This window comes from Felis catus, chromosome A1, assembly GCF_018350175.1.
Source record: "Felis catus isolate Fca126 chromosome A1, F.catus_Fca126_mat1.0, whole genome shotgun sequence".
Taxonomy (NCBI): domain Eukaryota; kingdom Metazoa; phylum Chordata; class Mammalia; order Carnivora; family Felidae; genus Felis; species Felis catus.
In genome coordinates, this window is record NC_058368.1 from 80455366 (window position 1) to 80482470 (window position 27105).

Here is a 27105-nt window from a genome sequence, read left to right on the forward strand (position 1 = left end):
ACAACCAAGGAGGCAGGACTTCTTCCTGTGTTGACAAGTACGTTGATGGTTCACAAGAAATGCTACCAGTCTCAGCAACAATTTCCCAACTACTATTCTATTTTTCAGCACTGCAGTTTTTAAAAAGCCAATTCCACTTAAGAATGTCCTTGACACAGTGAAAATAATTTTATTAAGATCTCGACCGCCGAGTACGTATTCTGCGTGATGGAACAGAAGGCACACATAAAGGATTTCTGCCGCACGGTGGGGGCTGTCTCTAGGAAAAGCACGTGTCTGCGGCACAGTGTAACTAGTTGCTTTTTTCTGGAAACATCGTTTTCACTTGAAAGCACGATTGAGAAACTACAGTTACTAAGACCTGGGTGTCTGACAGATAACGTTCTGTGGAATTTCACCAGGTGACCCTAGCCACTTCAAGAGAAACGACTGAGTCTGAAGAGGAAGTTTGAGCTTTCGAGCAAAAATTAGAATTTCCAAACTTGTATCTACCACCATGCACTTGACAGTTTCCAGCTGTGAACTTTTATGAGACTGTTATTGATATTAAGGTGATTTTTTTTATAACAAATACAATGTTTCAGCATTTGGAAGATCTGCAAAACTCAGTTAAAGAGTATTTTCCAGCCCCCTGGGTGGCTCAGTCGGTTGAGCATCTGACTTTGGCTCAGGTCGTGATCTCACGGTTCGTGGGTTTGAGCCGCGCATCGGGCTCTGTGCTGACAGCTCAGAGCCTGGAGCCTGCTTCGGATTCTGTGTCTCCCTCTCCCTCTCTGCGCCTCCCTGATTCACACTCTCTCTTAAAAATAAATGTAAAAAAAAAAAAAAAAAAAAAAAAAAAAAAGAAAGAAATTCACTGATATGGTCTGATTCAACACTGCAACTAACCCTGAAGAAACGACCACTGTAGAGTTCTGGTGTATCAATTATCTGTTTGAGGCCATATTTTCTTTACATACTTCAACCAAAACATTTATTTAAACCTTTCTCTTTCAAGTGTTTTATAGTTTTCAGTGTAGGGTTTTGAGTATCTTTTTCTTAAATACAATGAACATACAGTGTTACATTAGTTTCAGGTGTACAATGGGCTTCAGCAATTCTATACATTTCTCAGTGCTCATCAAGGTAAGTGTGCTTTTCATTCCCTTTATCCGTCTCGTCCATACCAATCCACCTCCCCTGTTAACCACCAGTTTGTTCTCTGTACTTAAGTCTGGTTTTGGTTGGTCTCTTTTGTTTTGCTTCTTAAATTCTACATACGAATGAGATCATATGGTATCTGTCTTTCTCTAACTTATTTCACCCAGCATTATACCCTCTAGGTCCATCCATGTCGTGGCAAATGGCAAAACTTCATTCTATTTTATGACTGAACAATATTCCACTGTATATATATACATATACACACCACCTCTTCTCTATCCTTCATGTATCGATGGGCACTTGGGCTGCTTCCATATCTTGGCTGTTGCAAATAATGCTGCAGTAAACACAGGGGGCATGTATCCTTTCGAATTAGTGGTTTCATTTTTTAGGGGGGTTAATAGTAGTGGAATTACTGGGTCGTATGGTAATTCTGTTTTTAATTTTTGAAGAACCTTCATATTTTCATAGTGGCTGCAGCGATTTGCATTCCCACCAAGAAGTTCATTTTTTTCCACCTCCTCGCCAACACTTGTTTCTTGTGTTTATTTCAGCCATTCCGACAGGTGTGAGGTGATATCTCAGTGTGATTTGGATGTGTATTTCCCTGACGATGAGGGATGTTGAACATCTTTTCATGTGTCCGTTGGCCACCTATAGGCCTACTCTGACACTCTATCCATTTTTTTTAAACTTGAAGTTTATTTATTTGAGAGCGAGCGAGCACAGGAGTAGGGAAAGGACAGAGAGAGGAGAGAGAGAATTCCAAGCAGGCTCTGCACTGTCAGTGTGGAGCCCAATGTGAGACGCAAACTCACGAACCATGAGATCATGACCTGAGTGGAAATCAAGAGTCAGACACTTACCTGACTGAGCCACCCAGGTGCCCCTCCTCTGTCCATTTTTAACTGGACTGTTTTGTTTTGCGTAGAGTTATGTAAGTTCTTTATATAGTTTGGATACTAATCCCTTGCCAAATATATCAGTTGCAAATATCTTCTCCCAGCCAGCTGATTGCCTTGTTTTACGGTGGCTTCCTTTGCTGTGGTAAAGGTTTTTTTTTTTTTTTTTTTTGGTGTAATCCTAATAGTTTAACTTTGCTTTTATTTCCCTTGCCAGAGGAGACATATATAGAAAAATGTTTCCACGGCTGATGTCAAAGAAATGACTGCCTTTGTTTTCTTCTAAGATTTTTATGGCTTCAGGTCTTACATTTAGCTCATTTTGAATTTATTTTTGTGTGTGGTGTGATAAAGTGGTCCATTTTCATTCTTTTGCACACAACTATGCAGTTTTCCCAACACCAGTATCTGAAGAGACTTTCCCCATCGTATAGTCTTGCCTCTTTTGCTGTAGATAACTGACTATATAAGCATAGGTTTACTTTTGGGCTGTTCCGTTGATCTGTGTCTATTTTTGGGCCACTACCATACTGTTTTGATTACTATAGTTCTATGATATAACTTTAAGTCCAGAATTTTGATGCCTCATTTTGTTCTTTTTTTCAAGATTACTTTGGCTATTTGAAGTCCTTTGGGGTTCCAAACAAATTTTTAGTATTATTTGTTCTAGCCCTGTGAAAAATGCTGGTGGTATGTTGATAGGGTTGCATTAAGTCTGTAGATTGCTTTGGGTAGTGTAGACATTTTAACAAGATTTGTTCTTCCAATCCATGAGCATGGGATGTCGTCCCATCTGTTTGTGTCTCCTTCAATTACTTTCACCAGTGTTTTATAGTTTTCAGAGTATAGAGCTTTCAAGTCCTTGGTTAAATGTTATTCCTAGGTATTTTATCATATTGGGTGCAACTGTAAGTGGGATTTTCTTAATGTCTCTTTTTTGCTATTTCATTAATGTATTTCATTATGTATAGATTTCTGCTTATTAATTTTGTATTCTGCAACCTTACTGAATTCATTCATCAGTGCTAGTAGTTTTCTGGTGGAGTCTTTAGGGCTTTCTGTATATATATCATGTCATCTGCAAACAGATTTTCTTTCCATAGTTCAACCAAAACATTCACTTGAACCTTTTTTTTTTTTCTCTGAAATGTTTTACAGTTTCCAGTGTGGAGATCTTGAATATCTTTTAAGATATATCCCTAGGTATTTTATGGTTTTTGGTGTTAATGTAAACGGACTTTTTAAAGTCTAATTTACTGGGGCGCCTGGGTGGCTTGGTCGGTTAAGCGTCCGACTTCGGCTCAGGTCACGATCTCACGGTCCATGAGTTCGAGTCCCGCGTCGGGCTCTGTGCTGACGGCTCAAAGCCTGGAGCCTGTTTCGGATTCTGTGTCTCCCTCTCTCTCTGCCCCTCCCCTGTTCATGCTCTGTCTCTCTCTGTCTCAAAAATAAATAAACGTTAAAAAATAAAATAAAAAAAAAAAGTCTAACTTACCAATTGTTTGCCACTAGTATTTAAGTACACAAGCACCTAACAGGGTCTTCAGACCAAAAAAAGTTAAGAACCAGTTAACTATTATAATAGTTTAGGATGCACTTAATTTTGGTGAGACATGCAGAGCAAAATTTAAGCTTATTCTTGGTCAATGTTAAAATGACGTCCATATGTTTTTAAAGTACTAGATCATTCTTTGTCTTCTTAAAGTCTTAATTTAAAAAAATTTCCTGGGAATGCAAGCTGGTGCAGCCACTGAGGAAAACAGTGTGGAGGTTCCTCAAAAAACTAAAAATAGAACTACCCTATTACCCAGCAATTGCACTACTAGGCATTTATCCACGGGATACAGATGTGCTGTTTCAAAGGGGCATATGCACCCCCATGTTTATAGCAGCACCATCGACAATAGCCAAAGTATGGAAAGAGCTCAAATGTCCATCGATGGATGAATGGATAAAGAAGATGTGGTCTATATATACAATGGAGTATTACTCGGCAATCAAAAAGAATGAAATCTTGGCATTTGCAACTACGTGGATAGAACTGGAGGGTACTATGCTAAGTGAAATTAGTCAGTGAAAGACAAAAATCATATGACTTCACTCATATGAGGACTTCAAAATCCAAACAGATGAACATAAGGGAAGGGAAGCAAAAATAATATAAAAACAGGGAGGGGGATAAAACACAAGAGACTCATAAATATGGAGAACAAACTGAGGGTTGCTGGAGGGGTTGTGGGAGAGGGGAGGGCCTAAATGGGGGAGGGGCACTAAGGAATCTACTCTTGAAATCATTGTTGCGCCATATGCTAACTTGGATGTAAATTATAAAAAACAATAATAAAATTAAAAATTAAAAAAAAACTCCCCCAAATATATACAAAGTACACAGAACAATGAACATTTGCATACCCAGTGTCAATATCAGCTCACATCCAGGCTTGTTTGAGCTTTGTCTCCACTCACTTTACCACTCCTGTTTCAGTTTTTTTTAATGTTTTATTTTATTTTTGAGACAGAGAGAGACAGATATGAATGAGGGAGGGTCAGAGAGAGAGGGAGACACAGAATCTGAAGCAGGCTCCAGGCTCTGGCTGTCAGCACAGAGCCCGGCAGAGGGCTCGAACTCGTGAACTGAGAGATCATGACCTGAGCTGAAGTCGGACACTTAACCGACTGAGCCGCCCAGGAGCCTCTTGGGTTGCTGTCTTTTATGAAAATAAGCACGCAGGGACATTACTGTTGGCTGACAGCAATTTAGACCCCTAAGAGCCACCTAGTGAGACCAAGTATCCATACAACTAGAGCACACATGTTAACAAATCAAACGGTGGTAAGAAATAACTACATGGGCAGGATCAGGGGAGTCAAGTAAAATCTTACAAGCAAAATAAAAGTCAATACTGAACTTGAACCTCCCTTCCTGTTTCCTGCACAGATGCGCCCTACGGGCCCTCACACCTTGGAAAGAAAGAACACCCTAGGAACAACTCGAGTGTGAGAGTTTTTTATTCAATTTGTAAAGAACAGTTTAAAAACAACATGTTAGTTACACTCTTAGAACATTGGTTTGTTCATCTGACATTTTCTCGATCTTCACCAATTTTTATTACAAAAATCAGAAAAGTAAAAATTCATTACAATATTTGCACAGTGTGACCACTAGTTGCCTAAACAAAAGCTAATTTCTATAAAACCATGAACTTAGTGCAGTTTTATTAAGAGAGATCCGAAATTCTCTCAGTTGACTGGATATACATAGTGGTATACATTTTAAAGCAGAAAACCCCAAAAAACAAAAACGAGGAAAAAAGAAAATATAAGTCAAAAAGTCAGTTAAACATTCTGACCTGGCAGTTCCTACAAAGAGTAATTTCCACTACCTACAAAGGAAACCGTTATCTGTGGGAAAAGGTGTAGAGACAAAGCAAGAAATGTGGAATAATATCATAGGTCAGTCCCGGGCTGCACGTATTTTCAATGAAATCCAGGGCAGGGAGCCACGGCTTTAAAGAAGGGGCCGCTCACACCCCCGAACCACTACGTGTGGCTCTAAGCAAGACCTCACCACACGGCAAGTCGCAAAGTTTCCATGAAAAGACTGAAAAATCAAACATTCTCTTCAAGAAATCTTTGTAAGGCTATACTTTGCATAGGGAAAGAGCTGTCTTCTGTCACAAATTCTACAGGAAAGAGTAAAAGCAAGCTCTTCAAAATCACTATGTGCAAGGAGTTGAATCAGCAGGCACCTCATTTTCTGGCCCCAATTTATGTTGATCAGATATAATTTAATTTGACTGAAGGAACAATGGCAACTAAGGTGACGGTATTCAAAAGAAAACACTGCGGCTGGCGGGAGAAGAATTCAACTCCAGAAGAGGCTCACCATCCTGTGAAAGAAACAGCTATGCACTTAGTAAGCCCTACGCGTGCATACAATAGGGACTCGGGAGGAACTTTTCCAATAAAAGCTTATTTTTTCCAGAAAGCTAAAGTATAAAAAAATAGTACAAGTCGCAGCATTCCCTCAAATCGATGCCACTTCAGGACTGAGCTGGCTGCTGCAGGGGGGTGGGGGCGAGTGCGTCTCTAAGAGCCGTGGTACAGGTGCATGGCCCCCAGGGCGCCGCTGCCGTGTCTGTCTCCCCCCTTCGCGGAGCCGGGGCGCTCTGCCACGCTGTGGAGCTCGGGGATGCTTTCGGCAGTGTCCCCAAAGCCATGGTAGTGCCCATAGTGCAGACTCTCATCGATGTCCTCCACCCACGAAGGTCTATTAGCTACGCAGCTACTCGGACTCCCGTTCAGGTGCAGAGAGCCGCACATCTCCGCGTTAACGCTCACGGTCTTTTCCGGTTCCTCGGTCCCATTAATACAAACAGAACCCTGACTACTCGGAAAAGGCCGTCCTGGCACTAATCCGTTGCTAATTCCATTAGATCCTGTCAAGCACTGGTCATTCCTGCTTTCCATCCCACTGAGCTGTGTCGTGGAGGGGAAGTCCAAGTGTCCATTGATGGCACATCCGTTTGTCAATGTATTCGACACGGAGCTACTGTTTTTCACATCTGCATTAAGAAATACACCTGTCACCAAAATTCAGAACCGGGGGGGGGGGGAGGAGAAAGTGCAAAAAATGTTTCACTGCTGCTACAATTGTAAAGGGTTTATTTAGCTTTTGTTTTTTCTCTCAAACAGACCGGTTCCTTCGCCGAAATAGAAAACTGTGCACTGGCAGATTTAAAAATAGAACACAACAGTGCCACTTGCCTGGTAAGATAGGAAACATTTATGAATTTCAGTAGCATCGAGTAGCTGAGTTTAAAAACCTAAGCTGACAAATAACGCGGCACGAAAAATACCAGCAGTACTGAAAAGCTGTCAAAAAAAAAAAACCTGTTCTCATTTTAAGACTACTTTCAGAAAGAAGTTTTAAAAATCACCCAAGAAAAAAGTCCAGCAGAACTATACGGAAGGATTTCCACGGAGCTAAAATAAAACCCCACACCTCTGCAGCTCTTAAGGGAAAAAGAGAAGGGTCTGTGAAGCCGGGCCTGGGGCAGCTCCTGGGACCAGGCGAGACAGTGGCGCAGAGCTCCGTGGAGGCCGCCCGCCTCTCAAGCCGGGGAGGTGGACGCAAGAGGTCACGTCTTAGCGCCACTCGCATCCACCTGGCACTTCTGCGAGATGCCACACGGCGGCGCAGGCACAGCGCAGAGCGGCGACGAGAGAACGAGTCGCTAAGTGTTTTCCCGCGTCCGCCCTGGGGCCAGCGGCACATTGGCACTGACTGGCGGGCTCCTCCAAGTTCAGCATTTACAGGGACAACGGGGTCCAAGGCTTCACCTAATTGGACTGCTGTAAAAAATCACTTACGGTGGAAAAACGTTGATTGTTTAGACATCCATTAAGAGGAGGATGCCTTATGGGGGGAGGGGGGAAGAGTCAGTCACAACACGTGCGGACCCACGGGAAGAGCCAGTACGAGGTATTTTTCGGTACGAGGAGACTCAAGACTACCATTTGTGTTCGTGGGGATTCGCTCAACAGCACAGAGGATCATCTACGATCAGGTCTTGCTTGTGACACTGAATTTAATCTCAATGGTCTGGGCTATTAAAGAAAGGTATTAAATACAGAGGAGAGGAGTCCCACTGCCTTCCCAGCGAGGACGCGTCTCTGCCCCCCAGCAGGGCTTGCTGTCCGCTGCGCCACCTGCCATCTGTGCGCCTCTGACTGGCGTCTGGACACCAGGCTTCTGTGTGATCCACAAATCTTCCCGCCAACAAAAAGATCATGGCTTGTTCAGTGAACAAAAACACCTTCCAAACATTCCATTAACCATCCATTTTTTCTGGAAATTTAAGTGATAATCATAGTTTGGAAACTGCTATAAATTCTTCAGAGGATAAGGGATTATTATTATTTTTTTTTTTCAAATTAAATGGCAGCTTTCCCATTTAGCCTTGTTTACTCAAGGCCAGAGAACAAGTGTCTCAAGAACCTAATAAAAAGAAATGAAACAAGATATTCCCAGAGAAACATTTATATCAGTTATTTTTCAAAAATAAAGTATAGACAACGTTTCCTGGGTGGTCAAACTCCCGACTATGATGGCAACCTTGACAGTGATTAGGACAAATAACGATGCACTTTTCACAAAGATGGATAGTACATTTCCAGGTGACTGGACCTGAAAAGGTAAATGAGCATGACCTTGGAAATCCAAGTTACCCAGACGCACTGTTCCCATGTAGTGTTCCCCGTGTGTGTGTGTGTGTGTGTGTGTGTGTGTGCGCGCGTGTGCATGTGTGCGTGTTGTTTCTCTTCGGTGCCCAGTTAGTGTAAATTAGCTCCATTATGCAATCTCAAAATCGAGGCCAGTTGATAACCTCACGTCGTCATGGAGTATCTAATAAAACTGAGCCTGAAAATAGCAGGTATCCCAGAGACTGGCTGAGCTGTGACCCCCGCATGGCCGGGACTGCGTCCTCCTGGCCGTCCTCACTTGGCTCCAGGCGCTCCTTGGGGCCCGCGCTCCTGCTCCCCGTCTGCCCACCCACCGTGGGGGATCCCCGGCAGCCCAGTACCCTGTGTGTGTGCCGGCACACAGTGCCGTAAGCTGAGGGGAAATGTGGCATCTGCTCCGTTGGATGAGCTGGGCTTGAAACGAAGCGTGGCCTTTTCAATCTACGCCCAAGCCTGGCATTAAGTTCAGCCCGAAAACCCAGGGAATTAGTGTGTGAAGAGTAAAGAGTGATTACTCCTGCCTTTTTAAAAGCATGTAGCAATGCCATTTATTTATTTATTTATTTTTTTTTGAAGAGCTTTGAGTTTTGTTTTTCGTCTTTGGCCAAGGTCTTTAAATGTGTTATCCAATCAAAATTTCCCTTAGAAAATCTACCCACTGAATTCTTTGGCAAAAAGGCGAATCCACCCATAACAACCCTGTACGCTTCTAGAAAGATGTGCACATTTCCCTCTCATTTTAGTAAATAGAAATGATTTCTTCACGTACATCTGGGAAACCATACACATAATCTCCTACCCCACTGAAGAATTTAGCACAGAGATACACTAACAAAGCCTTAAAAACCAACCAAGCAACCAACCAGTATCTCCTTCTAAACGTATCAACACAGGAGGAAACAGCTAACGTGTTTTCAGGGTCACCTGAAGAATGGCAGAGCAAAGTGTTAACTGAAAGGATACATCTTGAGAGATTCTAAATGCTAAAAAGAAATGGAGCCTTCAACTTTTAAAAACTGAAAATGACTATCAACCGTTTGAACATGTTAACACTCTGGGCACGCAAAATGTGTTTCGTGAGGCGCGGTGTTCAGCGACGCCCCAGAAGCCAGAGCGACCGGGAGCGGCGAGCAGGAGAGTCCACAGCGGCGTGACCAGTCACGAGTGAGAACCACGCGTCAGCTGGAGCTCCTTGTCTACAGCGGGTCACGCTCCCCGCCCTTTATCCCGCTGAGATTACCAGCAACGGACGCCCCGTCCGGTGCGTTCACCCAAAGGTCACATGTCAGAAAGGGACGCATGCAAAACCCAGGAGAATTAAACAAGGCACGTTAAGCAGAAGTTTCAAATCAAAATAGGAAGATTGCACTTAACAGCTTTCACAGCTATACAACGTGCACCCAAAACACTCGTATCCTTGTTGTCTACAAACTCGCCCAAGATATGCACACGGCAGAACATTCTTTAAAATGCTGGACAACAGAGTGCAAACGTTGTGAGAGAAACTCATGTTAGAAATAATACGCATACTGGTTCTTGCAACGACAAGGGGTCTGCATTGCGGACACAGTATATATTTCTATTTCTTTTGGTCCGACAGAACCACCCTCCTGCTGTGTGGTGTCTTCGACCATGGGGCTGTTGCCGCAGCTAACAGGAAACTGTCCACCCCCACCTGTTACAGCAGCACACTCTCTGTCGACGAGCATTCTGTCCGCATCGTCTTCCGTCTCGCCATTCTCCAGCGGCACGCAGTAGTCCGAGCTCTGAGCTGCACAGAACACAAAGGCGATTTTAGATCCCCGGACCTAAGAGCCTTCAAGATAATCCTGTTGCCTCAAGAGCACTAGCTGCTGTGAAACTGCCAACAACTTGGTGATCCACAGACGGCTGATAAATCAAGTACACTCCTGGGAAACCCCCTTTTCCATAATAAAGAACATCTCCTCAAGTGTGCGGTTTCAATGAAAAGTCACGGGATTCCAGGTACTCATTCTACGTATGCTCGATGGTACAAATTCTCCTTTAAGACTGTCACCTGGACAAAATACAACAGGTGTACAACCCAGAGATGTTTCTAAATAGGTTTTTAAGGTCAGCATATTCTATTATGCCCCCAAATGTTCTTTCAGTTGTGTTTCATAAATACTAAGATAATTCTTGAATAGCATCAACCATTAAAACTATCTTCAAATTTCAAAACAAAAATCACTAATTTCCGTAGCAGAAAATGAGGTTAAAGTCAAGACTCAATAGTGTCGTGGTGAGGCACACATGATAAAACTGGAAACAAACCTTAAGAGTCTTAGTTTCAAGACATTTGAGAGGAAGTTACAAATGCACATTCCTCAGAAAATGATCATTCTCTGTGTCTTGGAGAAAAACTAGCGTGCACGTTCAATCGTGTCTCCTCCAAGTATCACCTTTGCGCACACTTCCCCTAGGAACCCCGTCGACAGGAACAGTCACGGTCACTGGACATTTGGCTTTCTAGTCTTCATAAGTATGTGCTGTTATAAAAATGGACCCCAAAGTCACTTTTATGCCTTGCCTTCTTATTCACTGACCATGGAATGAACGCATCTCATCAACTAAGTTCAAAAGAATTCATTAAAGTCGAATAGCCATCCACTGCATGGCTGTTATAATTCACCCACCACCAAATCCCCACCGCTGTCTGGCTTTGCTTCAGCTTTCTTTCCTGTCATGAACACCATAATCGACATCCTTATAGACACAGCTCTGTGTCCATTTCTGGTTCTTTAGTCAGAGAAATACTGAGAATTATTGAGTCCAAGGATATACAACAGTAACTTTCAGAACTAAATATTTCTTTCAAATAAACATTTAAAAACTGACACGAACTCTGCAGCTCTAATTACTACTAATTCTAGAGGCACATGAGTCTTTTTCAATATACATAACAGGAATGAGCATCAGGGCACCTGGGGGCTCAGTTGGTCAAGCATGTGACTTCGGCTCAGGTCATGATCTCATGGTTCGTGGGTTTGAGCCCTGCGTTGGGCTCTGTGCTGTCAGCTCGGAGCCTGGAGCCTGCTTTGGAATCTGTGTCTCCCTCTCTCTCTGGCCCTCCCCTGCTCATGCTCTCTCTCAAAAATGAACATTAAAAAAAAAAAAAAAAAAAGAAAGAAATGAGCATCAAGGCCCCTGGATGGCTCAGTCAGTTAAGTGTCTGACTTTGGCTCCGTCATGATCTTGCCATCTGTGGGTTGGAGCCCCGTGTCAGACTCTGCTGACAGCTCAGAGCCTAGAGCCTGCTTGGGGTTCTCTCCCTGTTCTCTGCCTCTTCCCTGCTCACACTCTGTCTCTCAAAAATGAATAAACATTAAAAACAAAACAGGAATGAGCATGCCACATCTAGATTCTTACTAACCCTAACCCAAACTATGGAGACCAAAGATACTAATGTATGGTCTTCATGAAAGAGGCACACATTCTGAGTGGTGAGTATGTGGGGAAAACAGAAAGTGAACAGTGTGGTTTGTGTAGCTGGGCAAAAACCTGAGCGAACAGGCACGGGGCCAAGAGAACTCCACGAGAGGTGCTTGCAAACCAGAGGCGTTAAACGGTGGGTTTCAGTCTTTCCCACTGAGAGCTTCCCTTCCTCCTCTAAGGGCCTACGTCAGCGACAGGCAAGGCTCTACCTTCACTGTGAAACAAGGTACTTTCAGGAAATCAGCGGTAAACAGGCCACCTTCAAAAGCCGGGTGGGTGGCCCGGGCATCCGGGGTGCAAGCTGACGAAGTAAGTCCTCATGACCTTCAGGGAGACCTCAGCTAGTTACTTGGGGGATGAGGAGTGTGCAGTGGGCGGGCTCTGCCCCTTCCTCTCCTATGCCTGAGAAGTCAGGCAGGTGCTCAGGTGGCTGGAGGAGAACTGTGCGGGCCAGCACGGCAAAGCCACAAGTGTCCTTGCAAACAGGAAGGAAGATTCCACTGGGATACAACACAGCTTTTGGTATGCATACTTGTAACGTCCGCTCTTCAGAATTCAGGGGCCAGAGTCCCTCCGGAAAAGTGACAGCTAGGCTATCTGTACAATTTCAGATTTCTGAAAAGCAGGTTTAAAAAAAAAAAAAAACTGACAGAGGACAAAAACAAACAAACAAAAAAAAAAACAAAGAAAAAAAAACCCAACCAACCAAACAACAGTGCTTCATAAAAGCAGGGAAATTTGTCTCCTCATCCCCTAAGCCCAGGGCCTGGAAGAGCGCCCGTCTCAGTGCATGAAGCCCACGGGCTAGCCTGGAACGGCTCCGACACAGCAATCCAACAAAAAGTCTCAATAGTAAGTAGAGTAGCCAGTAATGAAGCCGGGAGAATTCCCTCCGATGAGACCGGCTGTAAAGTGGAGTGGGACACGAGGGCACACCTGCCACTAGGGGGCCAGAAGGGCCGCTGGCAAAGGAGTCTGGGGACATCCGAGGGAAAACTGTGTCCAAGGGGAGGGGCCAGGGCCCGATGCCACTTCACAGCAAAAACGACTCCCTGAACCTGAGACCCAGGCTCCGACACTAGGGACTACTCGGCAACGGTCCCATCTCACAGGCGTCACTTTGTGAATGCTGATAGTACCTCATTAACACAGCAGGAGAAAAATGAAACAGACCAAGGGCTTGCGTATTTTAGTAGTCAAGGAACTCTTTAATGTGGGCAGCAGGTGCCGATGCAGCCAGCCTAGAATTTTCATTCTCTACAGACAGGCAATCTTTGTAGTGCACTGTTCCCGTAGAATGTCTGCAAGGATTTTTAACTCCTTGGCTGGTAATCCGGCTGGCCCAGAACCCTGGGTAGTACCATTTTATACTTCATTTATTTCTAGCACCTCTAAGTAGGAAGTGCTTAATCACTCAGAGGAAGGCATTAAACTTGCAATTTACTTTTTAAAACTGTATTTTAGAAACCATGATGTTAATATTGGCCTCTCAGAATTTTAAGAGCACTGGATCTGACTTCACTCTTTTCTCCCACACGTACCCACTTTGTCTTTGCCAGAGGAACCGATGAAATATTCCACATTGTATCTGAGAAAGGTGGACTTACAGAAATTTCAGAAAAAACAAAATGTCTTTTTTCCAAGTTACCCATTTTGATCTTATTTACACTTTGGAAAAGAAGAGACTCCCTTCCATTTTCCTACTGACCTCCACAGTTAAAAGGAAAAAACTTACTGAACATTTTATTAAAAAATGTCCTTACCTTTTACTTGGTCAAAGCAGGCATTTGAGAAGATTCTAGAACATGTTAGATGTTGAATAGTTGTGATAGAAAACTGGCTAGGCTTCACTCAAAATAAACCCTCCCAGCTTCCTTCCTGCAGAAGCAAGTCCTAACCAAGTGTGACCACTGAACACAGAAATCTGCCTTTGTACTTCCATCTAAAATCCCTAAAGCCAGTTCTTAGCAAGGCTCTAAAACTAGATTTATTTTATGACCAAGCCATTTGAAAACATGGGAAAGATACTATACTTTGCTTTTGGAAACCAGGCAACACCTATCTGCTGCATTACAGAAACCGTGCCATCGAGGAAGCTGGCTGCTGTGCTGGCTGTCAAGTCTGGAAGGTGCACACTTACTGTGCAACCAGCATGCCACCTGTACAGACATGTAGGACATGTACACAAAAACTAGATTTATTTTTTATTATTTTTAAAAGTAAGCTCTATGCCCAACATAGGGCTCGAACCCAACGAGCCTGAGATCAAGCGTCCACGCTCCACTGACTGAGCCAGCTGGGCACCACCAAAAACAAGATTTCAATTGCCAAGGGCACTGAAGGACTTACCCAGGGCTCACAAAAATAAGCCTAACCTGGCTTAACTTTAAAAGCAGAGAAATCTCTTAAAAGGCAAAAACCAATCTGTACGGTCACATACTTCTAAGATGTGAGGGCTTCCAGGGGGGGCTCAGTCGGTTAAGCGTCTGACTTCAGCTGAGGTCATGATCAGGTCATGAGTTCGAGCCCCACGTTGGGCTCTGTGCTGACAGCTCGGAGCCTGGAGCCTGCTTCGGATCCTGTGTTTCCCTCTCTCTCTGCCCCTCCCCTCCCCACACTCTCTCAAAAAAAAAAAAAAAATGTGAGAGCCCCAGCTGGCTAGTGGGGTGCTAACCCCCCCGACACCTTCCACACAGGTGAGACCACCTGATGTGCAAATACTGCCAAGCTGTTCACACCACGGACTTCAGTGAGGTTGGGGGCAGGGCATGGACTAGTGATCTCCTTCCTCTGTGCATCTTTCAGGTGCCAGTGCTGCGGGGGTCCCAGGTCCACCTCACCCCCCTGCAGTCTTCCCCTTGGAACCAGGAGCTCTGACCGCCAGGGAAGCCATCAGTGCCCCTTTAACAAAGCCAGGAAGGAAATGTCCCCTTGGTAGTTCCCACCAGCCCTAATTAATCAGAACTATTCTTGATTCCACTACAGAGCACATTTTACTCAAATAATTACTTTTTAAAAGAAAGGTGCTATTAACATCAGAGCAGTACTAAGGCCAAAGTGAGGGTGGTTTTACTGTAAGGTGACCTTTCATAGGACTTTAGCTCCTGTCGTGGCCCCAAGTCAGGCCCTGGGGGAAAGTCAGGAGGGCAGGTGAGCGGAGATGTCAATGGCATGGAGCAGCAGTGATGGTTCTGGAAACACTGAGGTGGGACTTGGGATTTTGTTAAAAGGACAGGGAAGGGAAGGTGCATGAGAAGAGACAGTTCTGAAGAAGGTGTGCCAGGACGGAGTCCCGCTGGTTCCTGCCACAGCCGCGGCTCGGGAGGTCTGAATTTGGGAGAGTGCGCATCACAGAAACCTCCTGGTGTCGAAGTGGGACTCATTCACATTGCAGGTACATGACACTAAGTCTTTAGGGACTAAGACGAAACAATCACCTGTTATTCAAACCAGTGTTCTCCTCCTCTGGTCAAACAACGGAAGACAAGTAGTCCTTTCCTGCAAACATGAGGACGCTTAGCACACCTGATGTCATATGTATGTATAGGACAGACAGAATCAAACGAGGAAGCAAATTACAGATTTACTCCTGGGGAGGCATTTGATTTCCTGAATCTCAGGCTCAAATTACTTAGAAGTATCATGTAACAAATCACACCCTCTCCTTTCCCCGCTGCCCCTCTTTAAGTGTGGTCCAGACAGATAATTAAAAGGTGGAGACTCTTCAATGTCAAACACACCCTGGGCACGAGTGTACTGAAAAACTTCTTATTGCTGATTTTTTTTTTAAACTAGGCTCCACACCCAGCGCAGGCCTTGAACTCATGACCCTGAGATCAAGAGTCACATGCTCTGACTGACCCAGCGAAGGGACCCCCTCATTGCTAATTTTAAACTGAGTCATAGTACTGTAGACACTCTCCCTAAAAGGTATTTTTATAAACTACTTAATACATTATGAGATTCTAAAATCAGTAATATATCTTTGATTAAAAAACAAAACCATGAAGTCAATTTAACGAGAGATCTGGTATCACCACGGCCTACTTCCTATGGCAATGGTTTCCAATTATAGAACCCTGGGCTACTGGGCCAGTGTATAACTCACACCGCCTTGCCCAACTCAGACTCCGGGATTGCACCCAAAACACTTCCCGATTAAAACAACGTGGAAGCTTTTCTCCCGGATGGGACTGGCGTTCTTTTCCAACCAGTCTCCCTGGTAAGTTTGGCCGAGTTTCCGAGGACTACACACATCTGAGAAACTGTACTGAATGTTATTCCTGAAGATTAACAGAAATGCTAACAAACCTGAACCGTTAGAGCAGCTGTAACTGAAGGCCATCTGTCACTCCATCTTGGGCGAATGGCTGATAAATGGGGCAGGGGGGACACCTCAAAACCCACTTACATACTGATGCTTCCTTAATACAACCCCAAATGAATAAAATCCCTTCTAAGGCCAAATACTTTTAATCGAAATCAGCTGTTTAAATGACTTTGGATTTTACTTCGCCCTCCATAGTTCACGGCCGCGTCCACCAGGTCTGTGCTCTGAGCAGTAGACACTGGCGTCAACGGTGGAAGCTGGGCACCTCCCCTGGGACCACCTTTGTCGTGCACTTGTTCCCACAGGGCAGTTTATGTGGCCACATGGAAAGGCTGAGGCATTCTTAACCCTTCAAGTCCTTTTCCATCGGTAATTTCCAAGGGAAAACCACACCAATAACCTTAAAATACTTGAAAATTGTTTATTGAAAGCAGAGACAGAGGCTACTTTCTGTGGAGAAGAGTAGAGAACTTTCAGACTCAGGATTCCAAAGTTAAAAAAAAAAGTTAAAAAATAAAATTTACAAGGCACATCTTTAAAAGCTGGCTGAGCCAGAAAAATTTCTGGAAGTACCTGCTTTTATGAACATAGATTGCACACCAAAACACATGTGTAATCCTTAAGCTGTAGAAAGACGGAATGGACTGTTTTATTAATAAGGTCCAAGCTATGCATTTATACAGAAAAGATATTCCTGGCACCTATTTAAAAAAAAAAGAAAAAAGAAAAATAAAAAAAGCAGCAGCCAAACTTATACTGGGGGTGGGGTGGGGGGGAGAGGGAGAGAGACAATTTTAAACTCTTTTAAATACTTTTACATGTGAAGTTATTCAAAAAGGCATTTTATATCATGTATTGCATATGGAAAAAAACACTTATTTTTACTCTGGCATGAAAATCAAAAACTTGTCTACAAAATGAATAATTCAGAGTGAGCAAAAATTTAAGCTCACACATTTAAAGAGCAAATCAAAACAAGACGCCAGAAATTAAATGAAAAGTAACTTGAACATATCTTGAATTGCATACTAAAACCCGATCAAAGAATGGAAATGGCTATATAGGTACCGAAGGCAAAAAGAACCTCACTTAGAAAATCCAGGCAGCTGGGGAAACATCTTTAGTAGTGGAGACACCCCCGCTCACAGTGAGTATATAATAATAAAATGCAAAAAATCCCATCTCTTTCCTCAGAGGAAAGACGGGCAGGGGACGGCATGGGATGGAGGCACCTGCCTGTGCTCCGGACAGAAATCCATGCACGCACATGCTCAAGTGACACGTGGGCCATCCTCAGGACCACCACCGCTTGCAGGGCTGCGGTGTCCCAAGCGCCAGGTGCACGGAACTGCGATACGGCTCAGCACACAGCTGAGCACACGCGAGAGGAGCGGCGAAGTCAGGGCATCTGGAGTCGAGCCGAGATTTCTCCTGTGGTGGTGACAGAACAGGACCACTCCGGGTGTGTGCAGCAGAGCCCGACCGTGGGGCCGTATCCCCGAAGCACCAGGCTCCGGCCGTGTCTGCCTCCGAGCTGGCACCCGGCTGAGCAGGAACGGGCAGTTCGGGAAAGCCGCACGGGGAGTTTGGTGGGCAAAATGTGAGCCCCTAACCCTGGTCAAGCAAAACAAGTCCGTGTCTGGAAGAGGGAAATAAAAGCCCCTGAACATCGCATGATTCTTCAAACCCAATCTGTGTTTGGAAACAAGGTTTAGGAAACTTAAATTCAAGTTCCAGGAATCCTGGAAAGTCTTTTCAGGATACTTCAACAATGAGATACCGGCCAATTCAACTGACCCAAAAACCCTGACACTGGTTTTACGAACTCCTCAGGTACATTTCTGAGCCTTATTAGAATGTTAAGTGATGTCCTTAGGTACTAAACAGAATTTAAGATTTATCCTACATGACTCTTGCTTGAGGGCACAATGAAGCTAACACTTTATATCATTCCAAAATACTAAACCAGGCATTTAATAGAATGAAAAGGACTATATTTAAAAAGCGGTTGCTCTTAAAGGGCCTTTAAAATACATTAGAAAGAATATTGGGACGTGGCACAAATGAATGACAATACTGGACACTTCACCATTAAAAACACCACTTCTCAAGTTTAGACACACCTTCCTGTTGTGCTTAGGACTGTTATAGCACCTTTCTAGAAAGCATGTATAATTATAAAAGTTACGAATTTGGTAAAACATTTAGGCTCATGCATTCATTCCTACAAAAAAAGTCACAGAATTCACGATAAGCATTTAAAAGTAGATAATACAACTTTATCAGCTTTATAGTAAAAACAAAAACAAAAACAAAAAAAACCCAAAACCAAACCCGTTTTCATCTGGACACAGTCCAGTTCAACTAAAAAGGTGCAGGATCATATGCTGACCCACACCAAATTTAGTCAACGCAGACCTCCGGCCACTCAGGGTTCCTCATACTACCCTTGGAGAGGTGATCTGTTCTCAGTCAAAGGGCACAACTTTGCATTTCTGCTCAGCAAGTCTTATCTAAGTTCATAATTTCAAGATGACTACTTTTCGTTGCCATCTCTAAATCTCTAAGTTCATTAAATATTCTTACCAAGCTATGAATCTGTCTTGTAAGATATCTTATAGGCAGGAATCTACACACAATTTTGTTTCCTAGACCAAGGGGAGGGTTTTCATCTCCCAGGGACTGGGTGACTGCTTATTTGCAAACTCCACCAGAGTTATCTGAAGACAAAAAGGTGGGAGAATACTTACAACTAAAATAACTTACCTTAGAGACTTCTCCTCACCGTCCACCTGACACCTCAGGTCTTGCCGTGACACACACACCACCCTGTGGGGTGTGGGGACCGGCTGTGGCCAGGGCACAGCACGAGTGAGGGAGGGGGGCAAACCTCTACCTGCTCAGATGTCAAACTGTGTTTTGCACCCAGACCAACAATGTCAGTCACAAGCTCAGGAACATTCACAGGAAATAAAAAAAAAAATCAGGCACAGTGGCAGATTTTTTTAATAGTTATATTTCAAACAGGTACAAGAAACGAGAAAAATCTTTCTAACTCATGGCAGGTGGGCCTGGGTGTGCAGACAGTTACACCGGCACATCCACACCTGGGCTGTCGACATTCCCTCTCATCCGCTCCTGGGAAAATCACCACCACTGCACCAGGACCCTCGGGGCACATTGCCCCTCAAGTGAAGGTCTCATCTGGAAGGCGCTTCCGGCCGTAAAAAAGAAAACATGTTACAGAAAGCAGGAGCGTCTGCCCCCCTCGCCCACCAAGGGGTCTCACCTTCGGTCCTAGCCTTCTTTACTCCAAAGGGTTCCGGGTCTTCCAAGCATCTCTTGCGATGTGCTCCCACACTAGTATGATTAGGAAATATGTTCTGCTGGCCCCCATTTAAGGTGCCATTATTATAGAAACGGTTCAGATGACAATTCTGCAGGTTCGAGAGAAACTGGGTGCACTCTTGGAAACCCTGGGTGTGGGCAATGTCTGCTGCAGTCAGGCCACTGGCGTTCCTCAGGCTGTGTGACACAAAACACCGAGTTACACCCCGTCGGCGTCCTCGCCTGCTCTCTGCCCCTGCCGACCTGACTACCTCACGGGGCAGCGAGAAAATACACGTTACGGCGAGGCTCCTTACAGGGAGCTCCTCGCCCCAGCTGCGTAACTAACTTCTCTCTTAAGCACGTCTGATTATGAAGCACGATTTGGGAGATAGGCATTTCAAAATCAATACGCTAAACTTTAAAAAGGCATCTTCCTATTCAACTTCTCAAAATCATTTTTTATGTCAGTCTGAAGAACCTAAATTTATGCCAACTTCAGACTTACCCTGAAGCAGAATTCTATATTATCTGCACTTAAGTTTAATAATCCATTCCTTTAGCTTCAGTAAAATCATAACAAACAAACATGTACTGAAATTGTCCATGGCATTCGTAACAATCGGCTCTCTCAAAAGAGTGCACTGACAAGCCAGATTTTATGCTAACGTGTGACACTGTAAGTGGAAGTTTAGAAGGCTGTCCTGACATTAAAATCACTTCTCCGCGCGGCCGGAGACGTGAAGTGTTAAGTTCCTGTGTGTTTCAGGTCGGTTTCTGGCCCTGCCTGGAGCACCCCACAACACGTGCACGGGCCTCCCGGCGGAAGGCCCTCTAAAGGGCGCACGGCATCTCTCATGGCGGAGGGGGGATTTTCCACAGCAGCTCCCATCAGACTCAAGTACGAAGTGGTGGCAGAGCGTCATGTGAACAATCTCAATGACACAAACAGGAAGGAACCACCTGTGAAGCTCAATTAGGAAAGAATAAATATGAGAGGAACAAAAGCAACTCCCTGTTGAGGCTCCCCCGAAAGACCAGAAAAACACGCGCTCTGTGAAGTCAACCTGTGAATGAGCCAAACAGGCCAACAAACCGAGAACAGAGGCCCCACACCGCCTACTCCTCCACAGAGCGAGGCCACGGGCCCGGTACAGGCAGACCGGATGCGTGAGGCTTGCTTCCCGGGCTAACGTCCGTGCAGAGACACCAGAGTGAAAACCACAGATCCGGGACACACAGGGGTTCCCACTGAGCCTTGTACCCATACTTCCAGCCATCATACTCCCAGAGCTCCAACCTCAGGAATGAAAAAAATCTATTTTGGAATCATAACCTGTCTCCACTGTAAAGCATAAGATAAAGAAACGTGTTACAGTTTGAAGAAAGGAGAAAGCCCAAACTTGGGTTGAACAGAAATAAAAGACACAAGACTCGAGAATCCCAGAACCAGCAATGTTTTCTTAAAAGTGTGTAAGGCAGTTGTGTGCAGGGCTAACGGGGACTAAAACTGACTTCTTGATTTCATGGCTGTAAATTCTGATGAGTGCTATTCTACAATTTGGTATTATTTTTAATATATGAATTCAATAGAAAAGAAACGCCGAAGATTGGACAGTGTGATTACGTTAATCTCACACACATAAAATGATCAGACGCTTGGTTTTTGAAATCATGTTATTGATGTAAAAATGTTAAAATGAGGGTTTGGCTGGATGGTTTTCTGAAATGGTGTATTTCATCTCTAGGAGCTATCCCAAGTGCAGAGAGTCCGAAAAGGTCTACTCTATCAAAAATGTGAACAGAATAAGTAGCTACATGGAAGGAAACATCTAACTCCTCAAAATTTGAAAAAACGTAGGCCTAGAACATATGCCAAAGTTTATAAAATGATCACTCCTGTAAAGAAACACAGACTTGCTCTCCAAAATCATAAACGGAAATGAGAAGCTGCTGCCTGAAATCAGGACAGACGACGTCGGCAGGAAAGATCCGAGTGAGGAAGAAAAGCACACGAGTTTCTGGATGGTTCATTCGCCACCCGGGACTTCACCGAGGAAAGCGCAGACGCTTAAGGAGACTCCAGTTGCTGAAGAGAACAATTTCCCAGACACACTCAAGGGCTTCACTTTCCTCTCAGAAACACAACACCAAGCTGGACTGGGGTTAGAACAGAGAGCTTACTGCTTTCCCAGGAAACAACCTTAACACAAGCAAGCGACAAATCAGCACCAACATCCAGAGAGGAGACCACGGAGCCTGCTAGCAGGAGCGCACAGAGACCTGAGCAGGAAGGCACCATCTCCTCCCCCGCAAACGCAGTCACTCGCCCGCACACCACGTTTCCAGATGGCAGGAGGGATCACCTTCAAAACTCCAAAGGACCGTAGCCAACTCACGCCATGTGCTCCCCACGTGGGACCCCACGTGCGGACCAAGCAGGGAAGAACGAGCAGCCACGGGTCTGGACTGATGCTGGTTCCGCACACGCTTCTGTGGGGCCAGGAGTCAGAGTGATGTGAAAGGGAGAGAAGACGTGCTAGAAGATGTAAGGACAGAACCTGGGACACACGGTGACTGTGGAAGAACTAACTGGGAGAGAACAACGTTCACCATCTTTACTTTGTTCCCACTGAGCTACAGAAGATTCCAACTACAGCAGACCCTTAGACAATGAGGGGATGGGGTGCCTCCCGCCCGCCCCCACACCCCCCGCCCGGGTGCAGTGGAAAACTCACACTAACTCTGACTTGCCCAGAATTTAACTACTGATAGCCTACTGTTGTCCAGAAGCCTTACTGAAAACACGAAGAGTTGATGAACACCTATTTTGTATGTTATATGTATGATGTGTTGTATTCCTACCATAAAGCCAGAAAAAAACACATTAAGGAAATCGTAAGGAAAATACATGTACAGTATGTACTGTATTTATCAAAAACAAATCCACATATGAACGGCCATGCACAGTTTGAGGGTCGACTGTATATTCCTTCTTCTGTTACCAAGGACTGAATGTATACAACACATGGTTTACTTAACAGCATTTATACTCCTCTTGGGCAAAAGGGTCCGTTTATACCTGAGTCTGGTACACAACAGAATCCCGTTTATCTGCCTTCACTCTTCCATTCTGTACTCTGTCAAATGTTCAAGTCCCTAATCTTGCTCTGCTTACATTTAAGAGCGCGGCTTCTCCACGGCAGAGCACATATTACACAAACTGCCTGGGAAGGAACGCGGGCTCCCTGATCCTGGGCAGGCGCTTTCTCTAGAAATGGCTGGACGGTAAATACTGCAGGCTCCACAGGCCACACCCTTGCTCACAACCACTCAGGCCTGTCCTCGTGGCCTGAAAGCAGCCTCGAACAATATGTACACAGTAGAGCACGTCTACGTTCCAGTGAAATTTTGCTGATGGACATTAAAATGAGAATTTCATATAAATTTAACTTGTCACAGAATAATGGTTCTTCTCCTGATTTTTGTTCAACCATTTAAGAATGTAAAAATCATTCTTAGTTTACGGGCCATACAAAAACCAGCAGCACAGTAGACCCGCTGAGTTAACATCTGACCAGTGGATGGTACTACTAACTAGTCCCCTATTTTTATAAAACACGTCTGACCATGCGTTCGTTCCTCAAAGCTGTCTTTCCAGTAATTTTATGTACTATCCAAGCAAACAAAAAAACTTTTTTTAAAAAAGTTGCCAAATTGATTACACCACAAAATGTTAAAGGGAAACTTTAAAAACATGTGAAAACCCAAGAGAGCATGTGGAAAGAAGTTAAGACCATCATTCCTACTCCAGATGTTCTGGTGTCTTGCTATCAGGCAATATGCTTACTATGAAGGAGACGAAAACTGTCTCTGTAAGTCTGAATTCCACAACCATTTTTCATAGTTTCATAAAGAGGGAACTTTCACATGTCCTACAGAGGCTGGAACCCACATGGGGTTTCCATCAAAGACTAGAATAAATGATCACTAAATGGAAGAGTTCTCAAGGCCTGAAATTTTAACGAAAGAGGCTCATGTCTTCAAATCCTTTCTTCATATATGCTTTCCCACTTGTTCAAGCATGTTTCAAGTTTGATGTTTTAAGAGTTGAAACAGTAATCCTGGTTAAAATGTACCACCAATTCACCGAGCCTTTAAACCTCTGTGTTGCAAGGTCATGTAGGTACTCCACCTAAGCTCTCTCTGCTATGTTCCTGACTGTCAGTGCAAGCCAGGCATGGACCAGGACTGCATGCTGGCAGGTGGCTACTCTCACCTCCCAGTGCAGCACTGGGTCTGATCCCATGCTCTCTGAAAGCCAAGCCTTCCCCCTCTGGTCCACAGGTGTTCAGGCCACGTGGGGCTATATAGCCATGTGCACTGCTGACCCCCTAACAAGCTCAAGTGAGGCACTGATACAGATGTTAATCAGAACTGCTGTCTACAGACGCTAGTCCAGAGGGAAAGTACCAATATCTGCAAAATTATTTAAATATACTCTCAAAAGCTGTATTCTGCATGAAAACTGGGGTGGTCCTGAAAGCACACGTTAACTGTTAGCCTCATCTTGAAAACAACACATACTCTCAGCATCTCCACGTTGATGCACTTGGGTGAACGTAGATGACGTGTGACCTAAAATTCACCTCTGTCCACTTCTGCAGACAAGAACCCCTGTGGACATGCTGTAATGTCATTCTAAAAGCTCTCCATTCATCCTCTGATTCCAGTTGAAAAATCTCCGAAAACGGGCAGAGATTTGAAAAATGAGACATCAATCAACTTGATGCTCAAACTGGGTCAGTTTGTTGAACTTTCAAAGTTAATTTCCTTTTAAAAAGAGTGGACAGGACCGGATTTTTAGGCTGGTGAGACCAGTCTGCTAAAATTTCTTACGGCAGCCATGCCGACAGCGCCTGAACCTGCAGATTCTGGTTCCTGTGACGCTCACCGTGACCGTGAAAAGCGATCTTTGAGCAGGCCACCAGTTTCCTCCCGGGGGGGGGGGGGGGCGGGGAGGGAGTCCTCGTACTCGTTTGAAATCGCAACACAGGGGCGCCTGGGTGGCTCAGTCGGTTAAACGTCTGACTTCGGCTCAGGTCATGATCTCACGGTCCGTGAGTTCGAGCCCCACGTCGGGCTCTGTGCTGACAGCTCAGAGCCTGGAGCCCGTTTCAGATTCTGTGTCTCCCTCTCTCTCTGACCCTCCCCTGTTCATGCTCTGTCTCTCTCTGTCTCAAAAATAAATAAACGTTAAAAAAAAATTTTTTTAAATCGCAACACAGAAATACGAAAGACATCAAATCATCTTCACTGTGAATTATTTGTTCTGTTGAGTAACTGGCAAAATAAAATGCTATTTTTTTTTAAACTCTACTGAACTTAAGAGGTAAATGCTTGGAGACTGTATTTCCTGCAGTAAAGTTCTGAACGGAATATTAACACTTACTGTACTGAAGGATGTCTCCCCAAAGCATTTAAAAAAAAAACTCCACCCTGCTGCCAGCTGGTCCTCCGTCTATTTTCCACTTACAGTGTCACACCATGGGAATGTACGAGAAGCCGTTCTAGCAACAACAGTTTTCGCTTTAATTTGAAAAACCACGGATCAGGAAATCATTGAAATAGAATTTTTAGAATCTGAGCTGTCACATCACCTTCAGGATGTTTTCTTTTTGTTAATGCCATGTGACAATACAAAAATAACCACAATTTTTATATAAATAGTATTTCTGTTAAAATTCTGATCTCAACTTAACTATTGTTAGTTACAAATAAAAGGTAGGTATCATAAATTAGGGTAAGCAGAGCATGCAAATCTACAGAGTCTATGTCTGAGTTCCTAGATTAGCATGAAAACCAATCACCGCAACAAATACCTCAACATATGCCTCGTGTGGAGAGAGGAGGCCACACTGAGCGCTCACTGCCACAACCGTAAGGTTTTCGGAGAGGCCCCTGTGGCAGTTTCAGTGGTTTCTATATGGAGTGCTCCCCCTTTCTAGGGTTACTTGAAAAATCAAGTCAATTCGAATTACGTAGCTGGAAAACATTGACACGCGTAGTTTTTACAGATTCAGAACCTTCTTTGTGATTTAAAACGGGCAATGGTTCATAACACAGGAAACTTAAAATATTTGCAGGCAACATTTGGATTAAAAATACATATACATACATGAGGTGCAGAAGCACATGTACTGAGCGTAAGCCACTGGCGTGTGACCACCTTGATTGACCAAGAGCTGCCGCTCCCCAGCACTGCCTCCTGAATTACCGCTAGTAAGTACTGTGTAGCATGGAGCCAATTTAAATATGCCAACAGTTCAGCAAAAGTTTAACAGTACGGACTAAAACCGTTAACTCACGATTCTGGTTACTTTAAAATTTGGTATGCTGTATCTCAAATACATTAGTAACTATTCCTAGATGGAAATAAGCAAATACATGGAATCGTTAAAAAAAAAAAAAAAAAAAAGATAAAAAAAGCATCACTAAATGTCCATTTGTACAGACAACATTAGCAAACATCTAAAATTTCTTCAGCAAAAGAAAAACATGTGTATTTTTAACCCTTTGGTATCCAAACTCTTAAATTTTGAAGACTTTCTTAAATACAGTCTTCAAGTAACAATAGGAAGAAACTTTTTTAAAGTATTTACCTGAATAAATTTGGTGCCAAGTTTTCATTTCAAGGTCAATATTACTGAGGATAGTTTTATACTGCAACTGAATCCCAATTATGTTTCCATACATTAAAGGATGAGAGCATCATTCAAAGAGTCAGATAAAATTAACTTAATATGCTCCCACTATAATTTAGCAAAGGAAAAAGATCTTTGGCTATAGAAATCATCGGTTATTTGAAAGCACTATTTATAAAGGCAGTAATTACACAATTACCAAAATCTAGGTGCTAGTCAAGGTATTATGAGATTAATCAAACTTCTAAACTAAGTCTGTCGACAACTCTACAATACTGTCAGTCCACCTCTGCTCCCGTCTGGCAGGAGCCATCTCAGGAAGGATTTCATCCACGGTGTCTGTAGCACCTCAGCAAAAGGGGAAAGAGCCAGCAGAGAGCAAGATCAGACCAGTTGACCGCAGGGACAATGAGCTAGGGGAGGCAAGAGCAGGAGGGGAGCAGGACTGGAATGCAGAGGATACAAAATTAGAAACTAATTCAGAGTTCCAATTCCGGTAAATTTCATAGACTGTTATTCTTAAGGGCAAATAAGTGAACAAATGAAAAGAAACCACAAATTTCAAACATGAATGAATGGCTAATAAAATAATTCTGGGCAAGAGTTGCAAACAAACTTGCCACAAGGAACATCCAATCTGCTCATCACACGTAAATGCCCTAAGGGGAATTCTGCTTCCAGACAGGGCTCTACAGGCAAGGCCGCAGGCTGGGTCACATAGATATGACCACCACTTTGGAGCCAAACTAAACCAACTGAATTTCAGTTAAGGACGTCTGGAAGTTCGGTAGTATGTATACAGTTTTTGTAACATTAAACAAAAACCTATCAAGACCACAGTGCAGACTTTTGTTCCTACAGCCGACTGTGCCTGTTTTCTAAATTAGGCAAGAGAGATTTTTTTAGAGTGAGTCACTGAACTTGCTTACATAAGGCTATTGGTGCTTCTCCAGTTATCTGATGACCACAGTTAAGTTCCTCTTGGGATCAAAACAAT

The 27105-nt window shown here is 44.0% G+C and overlaps 1 protein-coding gene across 2 annotated transcripts in view; it reads right to left on the reverse strand.

Moving 5' to 3' along the window:
* Positions 1-5036: 5036 nt before the first annotated feature.
* Positions 5037-27105, reverse strand: part of ANKRD10 (ankyrin repeat domain 10) — a 33207-nt gene continuing 11138 nt past the window's right edge. The window contains exons 4-6 of one of the 2 annotated variants that reach the window (XM_023253212.2): positions 19367-19602; positions 9967-10062; positions 5037-6610 (exon numbers count right to left, since the gene is read on the reverse strand). In XM_023253212.2, coding sequence (XP_023108980.1) covers positions 6135-6610; positions 9967-10062; positions 19367-19602 — 808 coding nt within the window. In that variant the 3' untranslated portion in view covers positions 5037-6134. Of the gene's footprint in view, positions 6611-9966; positions 10063-16484; positions 17717-19366; positions 19603-27105 lie in introns of those variants that run through there. The other variant, XM_045055900.1, reaches the window with a different exon arrangement.